We start from the raw sequence: 18,831 nt of genomic DNA, 5'->3' as shown, positions 1-18,831 counted from the left end.
TTTAAACAATCCCTCCCTCCCTCCATCTCTCTCCTACCTTCTGAGGTTTTCCAGCCCTTCCACAGCTCTTCCACAGTGATGTGTTGGTCTTCCCTGTGCAGGTTACTGTGTTTGTTAGTTTGTTGTTGCTTCATATCTTCTCTAATAAACTGCAAGAAGAAGAAGACATTTGGTTAATATTACTGGTTATTCTATCATTACAGACTGCAATAAAACTGACACAGTGGGAACACAAACTAACAAGTTAAATACAGGCACAGAGTTATGACATTGTAGAGGATCATGGATACCAGCAGACGTGACTTTCAGTGTGATGTGAGATCTATTAGTTGTGTCTCTATTGGAAGTTGGCCGATTAATTAGGGCCGATTTCAAGTTTTCATAACAATCGGTAATCTGCCTTTTTGGATGCCGATTATGGCCGATTACATTGAAATCCACGAGGAGACTGTGTGGCGGGGTGACCACCTGTTACGCGAGTGCAGCGTCAAAAGGACCTTGTGTCTGCAAGGAGCCAAGGTAAGTTGCTAGCTACAGTAGCATTAAACTTAACTTATAAAAAACAATCAATCTTACCATAATCACTAGTTAACTACACATGGTTGATGATATTACTAGGTTAACTAGCTTGTCCTGCATATAATCAATGCGGTGCCTGTTAATTTATCATCGAATCACAGCCTACTTCAACTTTGCCAAACGGGGGATGATTTAACAAAAGCACATTCGCAGGAAAAAAAGCACATTCGTTGCACGACTGTACCTAACCATAAACACGACTGTACCTAACCATAAACACGACTGTACCTAACCATAAACACGACTGTACCTAACCATAAACACGACTGTACCTAACCATAAACACGACTGTACCTAACCATAAACACGACTGTACCTAACCATAAACACGACTGTACCTAACCATAAACACGACTGTACCTAACCATAAACACGACTGTACCTAACCATAAACACGACTGTACCTAACCATAAACACGACTGTACCTAACCATAAACACGACTGTACCTAACCATAAACACGACTGTACCTAACCATAAACACGACTGTACCTAACCATAAACACGACTGTACCTAACCATAAACACGACTGTACCTAACCATAAACACGACTGTACCTAACCCTAAACACGACTGTACCTAACCATAAACACGACTGTACCTAACCATAAACACGACTGTACCTAACCATAAACACGACTGTACCTAACCATAAACACGACTGTACCTAACCATAAACACGACTGTACCTAACCCTAAACACGACTGTACCTAACCATAAACACGACTGTACCTAACCATAAACACGACTGTACCTAACCCTAAACACCAATGTACCTAACCCTAAACACCAATGTACCTAACCCTAAACACCAATGTACCTAACCCTAAACACCAATGTACCTAACCCTAAACACCAATGCCTTTCTTAAAATCAAGTATACATTTTGAAAACTACATACTTAGTTAAAATAAATGCATGTTTGCAGGCAATATTAACTAGGGAAATTGTGTCTCTTCTCTTGCGTTCAGTGTAAGCAGAGTCAGGGTATATGCAGCAGTTTGGGTCGCCTGGCTCGTTGTGAACTGTGTGAAGACCATTTCTTCCTAACAAAGACTGTAATTAATTTGCCAGAATTTTACATAATTCTGACATAATATTGAAGGTTGTGCAATGTAACAGCAATATTTAGACTTATGGATGCCACCCGTTCGATAAAATACAGAACGGTTCCGTTTCACTGAGAGAAAAAACGTTTTGTTTTCGAAATGATAGTGTCCGGATTTTACCATATTAATGACCAAAGGCTTGTATTTCTGTGTGTTTATTATATTATAATTAAGTCTATGATTTGAAATTTGATAGAGCAGTCTGACTGAGCGGTGGTAGGCAGCAGCAGGCTCGTAAGCATTCATTCAAACAGCACTTAACTGCGTTTGCGAGCAGCTCTTAGCAATGCTTGTTGCACAGCACTGTTTGACTTCAAGCCTATCAACTCCTGAGATTAGGCTGGCAATACAAAGTGCCTATTAGAACATACAATAGTCAAAGGTATATGAAAAACAAATGTTGTAGAGAGAAATAGTCGACACATCATAATTCCTATAATAACTACAACCTAAAACTTCTTAACTGGGAATATTGAACCACCAGCTTTCATGTGTTCTCATGTTCTGAGCAAGGAACTTAGCTTTTTTACATGGCACATTTGCACTTTTACTTTCTTCTCCAACACTGTGTTTTTGCATTATTTCAACCAAATTGAACATGTTTCATTATTTATTTGAGACTAAATTGATTTTATTCATGTATTATATTACGTTAAAATAATAGGGTTCATTGTTCATTCAGTATTGTTGTAATTGTCATTATTACAAATACATATTTAAAAAATTGCCAGATTAATCAGTATCGGCTTTTTTTGGTCCTCCAACAATCTGTATCGGCGTTGAAAAATCCTAAAATCGGTCGACCTCAAGTCTCTATGGTCAGACCACAGGTGTTGTGAATATGGTGTTTGAGCAGACTAGACTGTGTCCTTCTCCCACATAGCAGCCTAACCACCGGAGGTCTTTCTCTGGTACACTAGATCTCCTCCATAACACCCTGCCATCAACAACCTACCTTTCTCTAGCCCTCACAACAGCCCCTGAATAGCCACAGCACCAACCGACATTGCCAAGGAAACAGGTATGGGCAACACAACAAAACCTTAAAAGCTCCAATCGCCTTGGGAACAGCATGAGTTGATTTGGCACGAGTTGTGTCGCTACGCCACAATAAAGCACTGCTATTCTGCTCCCTACCTGGGTTTTAAACAGTGAGTCATGATAGCTACAAAGCTCTGTGTTGAGCTAGGAGAGAAGGGAGCGTGTGTGTGTGTGTGTGTGTAGAGCTAGAAGGGAGAATGTTGACTCAGGTTTTTGCATTGACCAATAACAGAGCTGTACACCATAAAGGTAGGATATAAGGACTACAGAGGCTAGCTCAATGTGGTTCTAAACCAGAGGTTACCTTCGAGGATTAGCTCAATGTGGTTCTAAACCAGAGGTTACCTTCGAGGATTAGCTCAATGTGGTTCTAAACCAGAGGTTACCTTCGAGGATTAGCTCAATGTGGTTCTCAACCAGAGGTTACCTTCGAGGATTAGCTCAATGTGGTTCTAAACCAGAGGTTACCTTCGAGGATTAGCTCAATGTGGTTCTAAACCAGAGGTTACCTTCGAGGATTAGCTCAATGTGGTTCTCAACCAGAGGTTACCTTCGAGGATTAGCTCAATGTGGTTCTCAACCAGAGGTTACCTTCGAGGATTAGCTCAATGTGGTTCTAAACCAGAGGTTACCTTCGAGGATTAGCTCAATGTGGTTCTAAACCAGAGGTTACCTTCGAGGATTAGCTCAATGTGGTTCTAAACCAGAGGTTACCTTCGAGGATTAGCTCAATGTGGTTCTCAACCAGAGGTTACCTTCGAGGATTAGCTCAATGTGGTTCTAAACCAGAGGTTACCTTCGAGGATTAGCTCAATGTGGTTCTAAACCAGAGGTTACCTTCGAGGATTAGCTCAATGTGGTTCTCAACCAGAGGTTACCTTCGAGGATTAGCTCAATGTGGTTCTAAACCAGAGGTTACCTTCGAGGATTAGCTCAATGTGGTTCTCAGTGTGAGTTTTGTGGGTTGGGCCGTCTACGGTATTAATTGCTGTGATAATTTGTGGTCTTGCTGTGGGTTGAGATCAGTGACTGGAAGGCAATATCAACCATACTGAGAATAAATAAACTTCTTCATGTTTCAGGAATGAATATGGGTCATAGATACTGTAGATGGTTTAGTCATTTAGCAGACGGTCTTATGCAGAGCGACTATCAGAGTATTTATCTCAAGGCAGCTAGGTAAGTGAATTACCTCAAACCTTTACTCAAACCAACTGTCAGTAAAGTCAGTGCTAGTGAGACAAGTGGGAGTGTTAGTATTCAGTGTTTTAGTAAAATCTATCAGTATGTCAGCTGTAGTTCTCCTAAATGGTTGAACAGGAGAAATGACTGCCATTTCCACTTGAGTTGGTTTCCTAGCAAACAGAATGACAAAGTTTAAACAGTGGACGTTTATTCGTTAACAAACACATTGACAAGTTGCACAACTTCAGTTCGTTTGCTATTGATGTTGTTATCCAACGGGAGTTTTTGAAAATAGCTGAGTCACCTGACAAATGACTAGGATATTATCTCAAATGGACAGGAAGCACGCACACAATACAAAGGGGCTAGTTGTCTGAGTTGGATTCTAGTTGGGTCTTCCCATGAGCCTCTGCTGCCCTTTCAAACAACACACTCTGAACTTCTGTAAGGTTGTGCGTGAGAGATGAAGGGGCTGGGTGGGGCAGGGGGGGGCAGTGAGAGATGGGCTGGGTGGGGCAGGGGGGCAGTGTGTGTGTGAGAGATGGGCTGGGTGGGGCAGGGGGGCAGCGTGTGTGTGAGAGATGGGCTGGGTGGGGCAGGGGGGCAGCGTGTGTGTGAGAGATGGGCTGGGTGGGGCAGGGGGGCAGCGTGTGTGTGAGAGATGGGCTGGGTGGGGCAGGGGGGCAGTGTGTGTGTGAGAGATGAAGGGGCTGGGTGGGGCAGTGTGTGTGTGAGAGATGAAGGGGCTGGGTGGGGCAGTGTGTGTGTGAGAGATGAGATGAAGGGGCTGGGTGGGGCAGTGTGTGTGTGAGAGATGAGATGAAGGGGCTGGGTGGGGCAGTGTGTGTGTGAGAGATGAAGGGGCTGGGTGGGGCAGTGTGTGTGTGAGAGACGAAGGGGCTGGGTGGGGCAGTGTGTGTGTGTGAGAGATGAAGGGGCTGGGTGGGGCAGGGGGGCAGTGTGTGTGTGAGAGAGATGAAGGGCCAGGGGGCAGTGTGTGCGTGAGAGATCAAGGGCCTGGGTGGGGCAGGGGGGCAGTGTGAGCGTGAGAGATGAAGGGGATGGGTGGGGCAGTGTGTGTGTGAGAGATGAAGGGCCAGGGGGCAGTGTGTGCGTGAGAGATCAAGGGCCTGGGTGGGGCAGGGGGGCAGTGTGAGCGTGAGAGATGAAGGGGATGGGTGGGGCAGTGTGTGTGTGAGAGATGAAGGGGCTGGGTGGGGCAGTGTGTGTGTGAGAGATGAAGGGGATGGGTGGGGCAGTGTGTGTGATTTGAGGAGGTCTGAATATCTAGCCATGGATCCTCTGGTGGTGACCAGTAGCACATGTCAACAACTCGCTGAGCTATCCTTCCCTCAATAAATTATGCCTGCCTGTGTGTGTGTGTGTGTGTGTACACGCTTCCAGGCATGTCTATGGGTACCACAGAGCCCTTTTACACTGGAGACCAGCTAGGAAATCAAAACAACGACCCCCATACACTCCACAAGCAGAACGACCCCCATACACTCCACAAGCAGAACGACCCCCATACACTCCACAAGCAGAACGACCCCCATACACTCCACAAGCAGAACGACCCCCATACACTCCACAAGCAGAACGATCCCCATACACTCCACAAGCAGAACGACCCCCATACACTCCACAAGCAGAACGACCCCCATACACTCCACAAGCAGAACGACCCCCATACACTCCACAAGCAGAACGACCCCCATACACTCCACAAGCAGAACGACCCCCATACACTCCACAAGCAGAACGACCCCCATACACTCCACAAGCAGAACGACCCCCATACACTCCACAAGCAGAACGACCCCCATACACTCCACATGCAGAACGACCCCCATACACTCCACAAGCAGAACGACCCCCATACACTCCACAAGCAGAACGACCCCCATACACTCCACAAGCAGAACGACCCCCATACACTCCACAAGCAGAACGACCCCCATACACTCCACAAGCAGAACGACCCCCATACACTCCACAAGCAGAACGACCCCCATACACTCCACAAGCAGAACGACCCCCATACACTCCACAAGCAGAACGACCCCCATACACTCCACAAGCAGAACGACCCCCATACACTCCACAAGCAGAACGACCCCCATACACTCCACAAGCAGAACGACCCCCAAACTAGTCACAATATGAATAATCCACGTCTATAAAAATAGCGAATCTATTCGTATAACATTGCTGACTGAGGTCCAACTCGCACTCAGTCCAACAGGTGATGGTCCACTATCCAGTAGCCCTACACTAGAACCCCATCACTACTGGTGTCACTATCCAGTAGCCCTTCACTACACTAGAACCCCATCACTACTGGTGTCACTATCCAGCAGCCCTACACTACACTAGAACCCCATCACTACTGGTGTCACTATCCAGTAGCCCTACACTACACTAGAACCCCATCACTACTGGTGTCACTATCCAGCAGCCCTACACTACACTAGAACCCTCACTACTGGTGTCACTATCCAGTAGCCCTACACTACACTAGAACCCCATCACTACTGGTGTCACTATCCAGCAGCCCTACACTACACTAGAACCCTCACTACTGGTGTCACTATCCAGTAGCCCTACACTACACTAGAACCCCATCACTACTGGTGTCACTATCCAGCAGCCCTACACTACACTAGAACCCTCACTACTGGTGTCACTATCCAGTAGCCCTACACTACACTAGAACCCCATCACTACTGGTGTCACTATCCAGTAGCCCTACACTACACTAGAACCCCATCACTACTGGTGTCACTATCCAGTAGCCCTACACTACACTAGAACCCCATCACTACTGGTGTCACTATCCAGTAGCCCTACACTACACTAGAACCCCATCACTACTGGTGTCACTATCCAGTAGCCCTACACTACACTAGAACCCCATCACTACTGGTGTCACTATCCAGTAGCCCTACACTACACTAGAACCCCATCATGACTGGTGTCACTATCCAGCAGCCGTACATCATCACTACTGGTGTCACTATCCAGAAGCCCTGTACTACACTAGAACCCCATCACTACTGGTGTCACTATCCAGTAGCCCTACACTACACTAGAACCCCATCACTACTGGTGTCACTACCCAGCAGCCCTACACTACACTAGAACCCCATCACTACTGGTGTCACTATCCAGTAGCCCTACACTACACTAGAACCCCATCACTACTGGTGTCACTACCCAGCAGCCCTACACTACACTAGAACCCTCACTACTGGTGTCACTATCCAGTAGCCCTACACTACACTAGAACCCTCACTACTGGTGTCACTATCCAGTAGCCCTACACTACACTAGAACCCCATCACGACTGGTGTCACTATCCAGTAGCCCTACACTACACTAGAACCCCATCACTACTGGTGTCACTATCCAGTAGCCCTACACTACACTAGAACCCCATCACTACTGGTGTCACTACCCAGCAGCCCTACACTAGAACCATCTCACTACTGGTGTCACTATCCAGTAGCCCTACACTACACTAGAACCCCATCACTACTGGTGTCACAATCCAGTAGCCCTACACTTCACTAGAACCCTCACTACTGGTGTCTCTATCCAGCAGCCCTACACTACACTAGAACCCCATCACTACTGGTGTCACTATCCAGTAGCCCTACACTACACTAGAACCCCATCACTACTGGTGTCACTATCCAGCAGCCCTACACTACACTAGAACCCTCACTACTGGTGTCACTATCCAGCAGCCCTACACTACACTAGAACCCCATCACTACTGGTGTCACTATGCAGCAGCCCTTCACTACACTAGAACCCCATCACTACTGGTGTCACTATCCAGTAGCCCTGTACTACACTAGAACCCTCACTACTGGTGTCACTATCCAGTAGCCCTACACTACACTAGAACCCCATCACTACTGGTGTCACTATCCAGTAGCCCTACACTACACTAGAACCCCATCACTACTGGTGTCACTATCCAGTAGCCCTACACTACACTAGAACCCCATCACTACTGGTGTCACTATCCAGTAGCCCTACACTACACTAGAACCCCATCACTACTGGTGTCACTATCCAGTAGCCCTACACTACACTAGAACCCCATCACTACTGGTGTCACTATCCAGTAGCCCTACACTACACTAGAACCCCATCACTACTGGTGTCACTATCCAGTAGCCCTACACTACACTAGAACCCCATCACTACTGGTGTCACTATCCAGTAGCCCTACACTACACTAGAACCCCATCACTACTGGTGTCACTATCCAGTAGCCCTACACTACACTAGAACCCTCACCACTGGTGTCACTATCCAGCAGCCCTACACTACACTAGAACCCCATCACTACTGGTGTCACTATCACCATATTATGCCCCCTGTGACAAGGTTACTGTCAACTCCGTTACCTGATCACTGTCACCCGTTACCTCACTACTACCAGGAAGAGAGATTGAGGTTGTGTGCGTGTGGCAGGGGGTGAGGACATCCCTAAAGTGGCCCCCTTTCCTCAACCCTGTCACCATCAACCCTGTCACCATCAACACCGACTTCACCAATTTTCTTACAAACTCCCAAAAGGCATTTAACCCTTAACACAATTTTTCATTCATAATAAAATAATCAAACAAAGTGTGTCAAACAAGTTATTGGGAATAATGTATATACACTGAGTATACCAAACATTAGGAACACCTTCCTGTTGCCCTCAGAGCATCTCAATTCATCAGGGATGCTGGTCCATGTTGACTCCAACAGTTGTGTCAAGTTGGCTGGATGTTCTGTGGCTGGTGGACCATTCTTGATGCACACTGGAAACTGTTGAGTGACAAATCCAGCAGCATTGCAGTTCTTGACACAAACTGGTGCGCCTGGCACCGACTACCATACCCTGTTTAACTTCTCTAGGGTAGGGGGCAGCATTTGAAATTTGGATGAAAAGCATGCCCAAATTAAACAGCTTTCTACTCAGGCCCAGAAGATAGGACATGCATTAAATTAGTAGATTTGGATAGAAAACACTAGAGTTTCAAAAACTGTTAAAATAATGTCTGTGAGTATAACAGAACTGATTTGGCAGGCAAAAACCTGAGAAAAATCCATTCAGGAAGTAGGATTTTTTTTCTATTCAATGCCATTACAGTATCCATTGACTTAGGTCTCAAATTGCAGTTCCTATGCCTTCCACTAGACGTCAACAGTCTTTAGAAATTGTTTCGGGCTTGTATTCTGAAAAATGAGGGAGTAAGACCAGTCTGAATGAGTGGACCCTGCCGTGTCACAGAGGTTCTTCATGCGCGCGACCGAGAGAGTGCCTTTCTTGTTTAGCTTTTATATTGATGACGTTATTTTCCGGTTGAAATATTATAGATTATTTAGGCTAAAAACAACCTGAGGATTGAATATAAACATAGTTTGACATGTTTCTATGAACTTTACGGATACAATTTATATTTTTTTGTCTGCCTGTTGTGACTGTGTTTGAGCCTGTGGATTACTGAAGAAAATGCAAACAAAACGGGGGTTTTCGGATATAAAGAGAGACTTAATCGAACAAAAGGAACATTTATTGAATAAATGAATGTCTTCTGAATGCCACAATATCAAGCTCTTCAAAGGTAAGGGATTAATTTTATCTCCATTTCTGACTTGTGTAACTCTTCTACTTGGCTGGTTACTGTTTGTAATGATTTGTCTGCGGGGCTATGTTCTCAAATAATCGCATGGTTTGCTTTCGCCGTAAAGCATTTTTGAAATCTGACACCGTGGTTGGATTCACAAGAAGTTAATCTTTAAACCAATGTAAAATAGTTGTATCTTTTCTGAATTATTATAATGAGTATTTCTGTATTTGAATTTGGCGCTCTGCAATCTCACTGGATGTTGGCCAGGTGGGACGCTAGCGTCCCACATATCCTAGAGAAGTTAAAGGCACTTCAATCTTGTGTTTATTCACCCTCTGAAAGGCACACAGACACAATCCATGTCTCAAGGATTAAAAAAAACTCTTTAACCCGTCTCCTCCCCTTCATCTAACAACTGACATCAATAAGGGATCATAGCTTTCACCTGGATTCACCTGGTCAGTCTGTCATGGAAAGAGCAGGTGTTCTTAATGTTTTGTACACTCAGTGTAAAATTGGGTGAATTTTCTAAAACGGTTAGGCTCCTAACAGCATGAACAGAAAAGAGCAGACCATGTCACATGTTCGCCTGAGTGTGTCAATCCAATCTCCCTGGGAATAGTCACACATTCCAGGGTCAAGTTTCGCTCGGGGTACAGATGTAGGATCAAATTCTCCTCCCCAAATCCTAACCTTAACCATTAGTGGAGAAAATTAAATAAATGTTAAAAAAATCACCCAAGATCAGCGTCTATATAGAACTTCACCCTGCACCTAGTCGTACACCACTGGGGATCTCTAGTGACACTACAATCGTCCTCTTAAGGGCTGATCCGAGGACAGCTCATGTCTTGGCAGAATGGGCAACTCTTTGCCTCCTTGCACTCAAGAAGAGCTATCAAATCCTACTGGGGCCATAAACATGGGCTTTTACGAAGCTTCTCTTTACTCTTTCAAGGCGCAGGGCCTTGGTCTGTGCTCCCATAAATGTGCAGGGCCTTGCTCTGTGCTCCCATAAAGGTGCAGGGCCTTGCTCTGTGCTCCCATAAAGGTGCAGGGCCTTGCTCCGTCATCCCACACATGCATGGGCACACAAACACAAATGTGTAAGCACACACACACACACAATAAATGTGTTTTTTTATTCAACTAAGACGGTGCTGATTACGAGAGGTTATAGGTCAGACCAGGTCATGGTGGTCTTACTGTCAATCACACTGAGAAAGGCCTATCATGTTATAGTTCTCTCTCTCTCTCTCCCTCTCTTATCTCCACTATCTCTCCACGAGCTTCCTAAGCTGATAATGGCTTGCAAACATTACTCCATTAGTTTATGGCGTTGTTTATGAGGCTGTAAGGCTTTAAGGCCAAGTTCAGGTCAACTTTTAAAGCCACAAAGCGTTCCCACCTTAACAATGCATACTCAAAACATTATCATTAAAAAAAAAATTACTTGGAAAACAGAAATGACCAGGGAACAATGACGACTTGGTAACAGAGATGACTTCATAACAACAATGACCAAATTACACACATGACTTGTAACATAAATAATCAGGTTACATACATGACTTGATAACACCAATGTCTTGGTATCACAAATGATCAGCGAATGTCACATACAGACTAATCCAGTTTTAGTATTACTCACCTCTACACTCTCGTTGACCTCGATTCCCCCGTCATTGTCATCATCCAGCTGTTTGTGAATGACCCGGAGGGCCTCCAGGCTGAAACGGTCTGCGTCACCCATGCATGGAGGCATCACGGTTAGACAGGGGTCTGGAGAGAGTTCAAAGATCAAATGTTATAGGTCATACTCAGGTTAAAGGTCGCAGGCATCAAGTCTTGTGTATTAAGTAAGGGATAATCAATGAGGGCCTATGCATTTTATGCTAAATAATTAATGGCGTGGAAGTGGCGGAACTCTTTCCGGAGAACGCATAGAGCCCCTATTTGATTATCCCTGTTATACCATGGCTATAATTTAACACATTTTCAGCCAGAAATGCGTTAATTTGGCACAAGAAATGTGTTCAACATCCACTGAAGTAGCTTCCGAGTTGACTAGATAGATACAGTAGTTGCCTTGATAACCAAACACAGACTTGCTAGTTTAGCTAACCAAAACATCAGTCCTAGCTTGCTATTAAGGAAAATCTAACTCAACAAATGCCAAATTTGACTTTTGCTTTCAAAAGCAGCTCAAATATAGAACATGTAAGAATGAACTATAGCCATTGAATTTGACCGTGCAGAGAAACCGCGCGCTGCAAGGAAATAATGAACGCTCTAGGATGCCCTCCAAGCCAATTCAGAAATGAGAATTCCATAATGCCATGGTATAATCACATCTATAAACATCCATTTGGTGAGACGTTGACAGATGTTCACGATTCACGTCCAGACAGATTTGCATGATTTATTATTTACATGATTTATTATTTACATGATTTATTTGACATGATCTGTTTTAAAAACACTGTGCTACACTGTGCTAATGGGTGAATAGTGCTGTACCACAAGGTCACGTCACTCCAAGGTTACAAAGAACAGAGCCTCTCAAAAATGAATGTCTGAAATTTTCAAACTTAATTCTAGAGATTGTATTGAAGACATTTAACAGCATCAGAGAGCAAAACTGTGTCATTGGATTTCCGCATGGGCACTATTGTATCCTGTCAAAAACATCACGTCTGAGAAACCCTCTTCCAGCAATGTTTCCATTTTACAGTCTGGTATGATATTCCTCTCACATCCCAAGAGGCCACATTGTTTTCATTTGTGCTCTAGAGAATCCTACAGCAAATGAGTCCAGCAGTACAGCCTACAGTGCCTTGCAAAAGTATTCATCCCCCTTGGCGTTTTTCTTTATTTTGTTGCGTTACAACCTGTAATTTAAATAGATGTTTATGTGGATTTCATGTAATGGACGAACACAAAAGTCAAAACTGGTTAAGTGAAAAATAGTTTCAAAATATTTCAAAAAAAATCTAAAAAATGGAAAAGTGGTGCGTGAATATTTGCTGTGAAGTCCCTAAATACGATCTGGTGCAACCTATTACCTTCAGAAGTCACATGATTAGTTCAATAAAGTCCACCTGTGTGCAATCTAAGTGTCACATGATCTGTCACATGATCTCATTATATACACACACACATCTGTTCTGAAAGGCCCCAGAGTCTGCAACACCACCAAGCAAGCGGCACCATGAAGACCAAGGAGCTCTCCAAACAGGTCAGGAACAAAGTTGTGGAGAAGTACAGATCAGGGTTGGGTAATAAAAAAAATATCAGAAACTTTGAACATTCCATGGCGCACTATTATATCCATTATAAAAAAAATTGAAAGAATATGGCGCCACAACAAACCTGCCAGAGAGGGCCGCCCACCAAAACTCATGGACCAGGCAAGGAGGGCATTAATCAGAGAGGCAACAAAGAGGTCAAAGATAACCCTGAAGGAGCTGCAAAGCTCCACAGCGGAGATTGGAGTATCTGTCCATAGGACCACTTTAAGCCGTACACTCCACAGATCTGGGCTTTACGGAAAAGTGGCCAGAAAAAAAAGCCATTGCTTAAAGAACAAAAAAAGCAAACACATTTGGTGTTTTCCAAAAGGCATGTGGGAGACTCCCCAAACATATTGAAGAAGGTACTCTGGTCAGATGAGACAAAAGTTTAGCTTTTTGGCCATCAAGGAAAACTAAGTCTGGAGGCAAACCCAACACCTCTCATCACCCCGAGAACACCATGTTTTTCATCTGCAGGGACTGGGAAACTGGTCAGAATTGAAGGATGGTGCTAAATACAGGGATATTCTTGATGGAAACCTGTTTCAGTCTTCCAGAGATTTGAGACTGGGACGGAGGTTCACCTTCCAGCAGGACAATGACCCTAAGCATACTGCTAAAGCAACACTCGAGTGGTTTAAGGGGAAACATTTAAATGTCTTGGAATGGCCTAGTCAAAGCCCAGACCTCAATCTAATTGAGAATATGTGGTATGACTTAAAGATTGCTGTACACCAGCAGGAACCCATCCAATTTGAAGGAGCTGGAACAGTTTTGCCTTGAAGAATGGGCAAAAATCCCAGTGGCTAGATGTGCCAAGCTTATAGAGACATACCCCAAGAGACTTGCAGCTGTAATTGCTGTAAAAGGTGTCTCTACAAAGTATTGACTTTGGGGGGTGAATAGTTATGCACGCTCAAGTTCAGTTGTTTATCTTATTTCTTGTTTGTTTCACAAGAAAACATATTTTGCTTCTTCAAAGTGATAGGCATGTTGTGTAAATCATTTTTTTTTTCAATTTTAATTGCAGGTTGTCAGGCAACAAAATAGGAAAAATGCCAAGGGGGGTGAATACTTTCGCAAGCCACTGTATCCCTTTCAAAAGGACAGTGTGATCTGGGCCTGCGCCAAACTGTCTGAGCGAGTGCCACACACATTATCTATACAGTCCAATAGAACACATACACACACACACTCACAAAAGCATGCCTATGTATTCGCTATAACCACACAAAAGTGCACACACACACACACACACACTGTAAACAGACACATGCACAGATGACAACCTACACACAGCTGATAATGTAGTGTACACTGCACATGGACCAGTCATTACTCTAAACCAGACTATGTTCGTCAGGACAGACAGGATAGTGAGTGCAGAGTGTCAAACCAGCTGGGATCTATAGAATAAGACACTCTCTCTTTAAACAATATTCCACTGGATACAATGAGTAAGGAATTATGTGTTGAACAATACACACTAACACAGACACGTAAACACTGCATCAACATGTAAAGTGTTGGTCCCATGTTTCACGAGCTGAAATAAAAGATCCCAGAAATATTCAAAAAGCTTTCTTCTCTAAAATGTGTTTAAATCCGACTTCCACACCCGGCTTCTTCACAAGCCACCCGGACAGCTAATGAACCCAAAAGGATTTCAGCACAAACTGTAAACCATCTCAGAGAAGCTCCTCTGCATGCTCAGCAGGGTCTTGACTGGACTGCAGTTCGGCATCCTAACCGACTTCAGTGGGCAAATGTTCACCTTCGATGGCCGCTGGCACGCTGGAGAAGTGTGCTCTTCATGGATGAATTGCATTTTATTTATGGCAATTTGAATGCACAGAGATACTGTGACGAGCGAGGCCCATTGTTGTGCCACTTATCCGCCATCGCCTCATGTTTCAGCATGATAATGCCGGGCCCCATGTCGCCAGGATCTGTACACAATTCCTGGAAGCTGAAAATGTCGCTGTTCTTCTGTGGCCTACACTCAGACATGTCACCCATTGAGCAGTTTTGGGATGCTCTGGATCAATGTCTACAACAGCGTGTTCCAGTTCCTGCCAAAATCCAGCAACTTTGCACAGACATTGAAGAGGAGCAGTGGGACAACATTCACCAGACCACAATCAACAGCCTGATCAACTCTATGTGAAGGAGATGTGTCGTGCTGCATGAGTCAAATGGTGGTCACACCAGATACTGACTGGTGTTCTGGTTTAAACCAGGTCATAGCATTATCTCTGCTGCATCCCTATGTTATAAATGATGTAGTTAACTGTATGGATAAAAGGAAACATTGACTTTTGATTGGAACACAGCCCAGGCTAAGTACAGGTGAGAGGACACTGGGTAAGAATCCCATGTTACTTGGCAAAACTATTGGCAAGGGCGCGTGATTGGACGATATCGCTTAAATGGAAAAAAATACAAAATATGTTCAGTAAATCATTGACATTATAATCAAAGTAATGCAGCTAAATAATGAAATGCAACTTGTCATGAAGACAAAACGTTTTTGAAGGAGGCTTAGCATATCTAAATGATGTTTACAACGGTCATATAATTCATTTGCTTAGCAGGCGTCCTCCGTCACAGAAATGTACATATTTACATAGCATCTATTTGGCTACCTGGTGATATCTTAAGCGCTAAGTGCATTCCGTATTGCATCAGTGTGACAACAACCATGGGTCGGGTCTCAAGTCCAACTCCCTCACCACTTCTTACAGCACATCCATTCTACAAAGACATGTCATGCTGTCCACCCAGGAAAGAGATGGTGATGTTCATGTTTTATCGCTGTACAGAAGACACAAACCCTGTAGACCTTGTACAGTAATACTACTATTTTGTTTAGGTTGTGCCCAATTTGAGAAAAGTGTTTTAAGTTCTTATCAAAAGTCTTGTAAAATAACAAGTGAAACTTGGGTAGGCCACCTGCTGCAATTCAGGAACATAAAACTCACCTTCCCATTCCCTTCAGATGTCATATTTTCAGTGTGTGTGTGTGTGTGTGTGTGTGTGTCACATCATTCTCAGTGCGCAAGTGTATATGTGTGTGTGACGTGCTGACCCTACAATGACCCATGTGACAGGAAGTGAAGTGATCCGTGGTGACACTGTGTTCCGGGGGACTCATGATAAATAAAAACACCCGTCAGAATACGACCCAAAAGGGGTCAAATTTGAGAACTGTGAGCTAAAAATAGTCCCTGGAAACCAGTGGGCTTATCTTGGAAAACCTCAACAATGGAACGTCTCCCTCTCGCTCGCTCTCACACACACACATGCGAACAAACTCACAACATGAAGGAAACATCTTGTTTCAGAGCGAATGTGTACTGTAGTTCTGTCACTGTTACAACTACAGCAAATCTACTGCCAATATGAAACTATGCTAAACACCTGCAGTAAAATGTCCCATCTGCACTTCTGAAGAAAGATGTCCTGGATGCATATGGAAACATCTGAATCCAGAACTTGTTCTGGTGCTGTTTGTAAAAGGAGAGATTTGAAAGTGTATGTGGGTTTGACGACGACATCTGTTTGTGGGTTTATGAGGACACGTTGTTTATGAAGGCAACTTCCTGTGTGTGGCGGTCGTCTGGTGGTATGCCGTCTCTGGCTTCGCAGGAAAAAATCTCTAAAATCTCTATCACAAAGCATCCTGGGTGAGTGGGCGGCAAGATGAATGGAAATAAAAGGAGGAAGTCTATTTCGAGGTGACATAAACAGGATATGTTTTCCATTCATGTGAGATGTGTGTTGGTTGCTTGCGCTATTGGTTGTTCCTGGTGTTGCGTTTGTTGTCCCTGGTGTTATCTTGTTGCCTTCTAACTGACACAGTGTACCGGTTCTCCTTAACCTTAACGACAATATCAATTATTGAGGTTATCATCAACACGACACTCTAATTCCCCTCTCCATAAATAAACCACCAGAACAGAGAGAACAGCTAAGGTCAGCGCATGAAAATACACCTCTTTATTACAAGGTAAAAGAACATCAAAGAACTGAAGCAGAGAGTAGCAGTAGTAAGTAACCATGACATCTACTCAGACAGCTGACACCACAGTTACTGACTGGGACCTAGCAACTAACTGGAGAGCTCAAAGAAAAATTTCTCATTTCTCATGCTGTAGTTGTCCTTAGGCACAGATCCCTCGCTCACACACACGCACACGCACACACACACGCACACGCACGCAGACACCGGGGACGCTGGATCTGCGTGTGGTTGTGGGTGCCTGCTGGTTCCGGTGGTTGGTGTAGATTACGTGGTAGTCAGAGGAGAGCTACGGCAGACAGATGGGTCTGGGTTTCCCACCAGCTCTTCCTCCAACGTACCCTGGCCAAAGATTGCACTATTCACCAGAAATTCCCGTGGCTTCACTCATTGGCTAGCTAGCATTATCCAATGACAACACGCCATGTATACTTTACTCTCACCTGTACGTGGACACTTTCATACACGTCACTGCATTATGTTAACACATTCTGATCCCTTAACTCAATATTGGATCTACTGTAATCTAAGGATCAGGAGTTTCTGGAGAGACGGAGCAGGGGGTCTAAACCAAACAGAGGACTGGGAAAACACGCCCTACAGTATCATCAACACGCCCTACAGTATCATCAACACGCCCTACAGTATCATCAACACGCCCTACAGTATCATCAACACGCCCTACAGTATCAACAACACGCCCTACTGTATCAACAACACACCCTACAGTATCATCAACACACCCTACAGTATCATCAACACGCCCTACAGTATCATCAACACGCCCTACAGTATCATCAACACGCCCTACAGTATCATCAACACGCCCTACAGTATCATCAACGCACCCTACAGTATCAACACGCCCTACAGTATCATCAACACGCCCTACAGTATCATCAACACGCCCTACAGTATCATCAACACGCCCTACAGTATCATCAACACACCCTACAGTATCATCAACACACCCTACAGTATCATCAACACGCCCTACAGTATCAACAACACGCCCTACAGTATCAACAACACACCCTACAGTATCATCAACACGCCCTACAGTATCATCAGCACACCCTACAGTATCAACAACACGCCCTACAGTATCATCAACACACCCTACAGTATCATCAACACACCCTACAGTATCATCAACACACCCTACAGTATCAACAACACGCCCTACAGTATCAACAACACACCCTACAGTATCAACGACGCACCCTACAGTATCATCAACGCACCCTACAGTATCAACAACGCACCCTACAGTATCAACAACGCACCCTACAGTATCAACAACGCACCCTACAGTATCAACAACGCACCCTAAAGTATCAACAACGCACCCTACAGTATCATCAACGCACCCTACAGTATCATCAACGCACCCTACAGTATCATCAACGCACCCTACAGTATCATCAACGCACCCTACCGTATCATCAACGCACCCTACAGTATCATCAACGCACCCTACAGTATCATCAACGCACCCTTCTGTATCATCAACGCACCCTACAGTATCATCAACGCACCCTACAGTATCATCAACGCACCCTACAGTATCACCAACGCACCCTACAGTATCATCAACGCACCCTTCTGTATCATCAACGCACCCTTCTGTATCATCAACGCACCCTTCTGTATCATCAACGCACCCTACTGTATCAACCAACAGCACCAAGGCCCCCCCCGACAGTATCAAGACCCCCCGACCGTATCAAGGCCCCCCGACCGTATCAAGGCCCCCCGACCGTATCAAGGCCCCCCGACCGTATCAAGGCCCCCCGACCGTATCAAGGCCCCCCGACCGTAGCAAGGCCCCCCGACCGTAGCAAGGCCCCAGACAGTAGCAAGGCCCCAGACAGTAGCAAGGCCCCCAGACAGTAGCAAGGCAACAATAGCATGTGAGCACATGTATACAAGGGGCGTGACGTCAACTTGGAACAAACTAGCTCC

At 44.8% G+C, this 18,831-nt stretch overlaps 1 protein-coding gene across 2 annotated transcripts in view; it reads right to left on the bottom strand.

The window, feature by feature from the left end:
- stim2b (stromal interaction molecule 2b) overlaps nucleotides 1–18,831 on the bottom strand; it is a 74,345-nt gene that overhangs the window by 14,757 nt on the left and 40,757 nt on the right. For both annotated transcript variants that reach the window (XM_036958259.2, XM_036958260.2), the window contains exons 2-3: nucleotides 11,204–11,334; nucleotides 38–149 (exon numbers count right to left, since the gene is read on the bottom strand). In XM_036958259.2, the coding sequence (XP_036814154.1) occupies nucleotides 38–149; nucleotides 11,204–11,334 (243 nt within the window). The remainder of the gene's footprint in view (nucleotides 1–37; nucleotides 150–11,203; nucleotides 11,335–18,831) is intronic.

The sequence above is a fragment of the Oncorhynchus mykiss genome, chromosome 21, assembly GCF_057628025.1.
Source record: "Oncorhynchus mykiss isolate SJ-2025 chromosome 21, ASM5762802v1, whole genome shotgun sequence".
In the NCBI taxonomy this organism is placed as follows: domain Eukaryota; kingdom Metazoa; phylum Chordata; class Actinopteri; order Salmoniformes; family Salmonidae; genus Oncorhynchus; species Oncorhynchus mykiss.
This window is presented reverse-complemented; position numbering and strand designations above follow the sequence as displayed.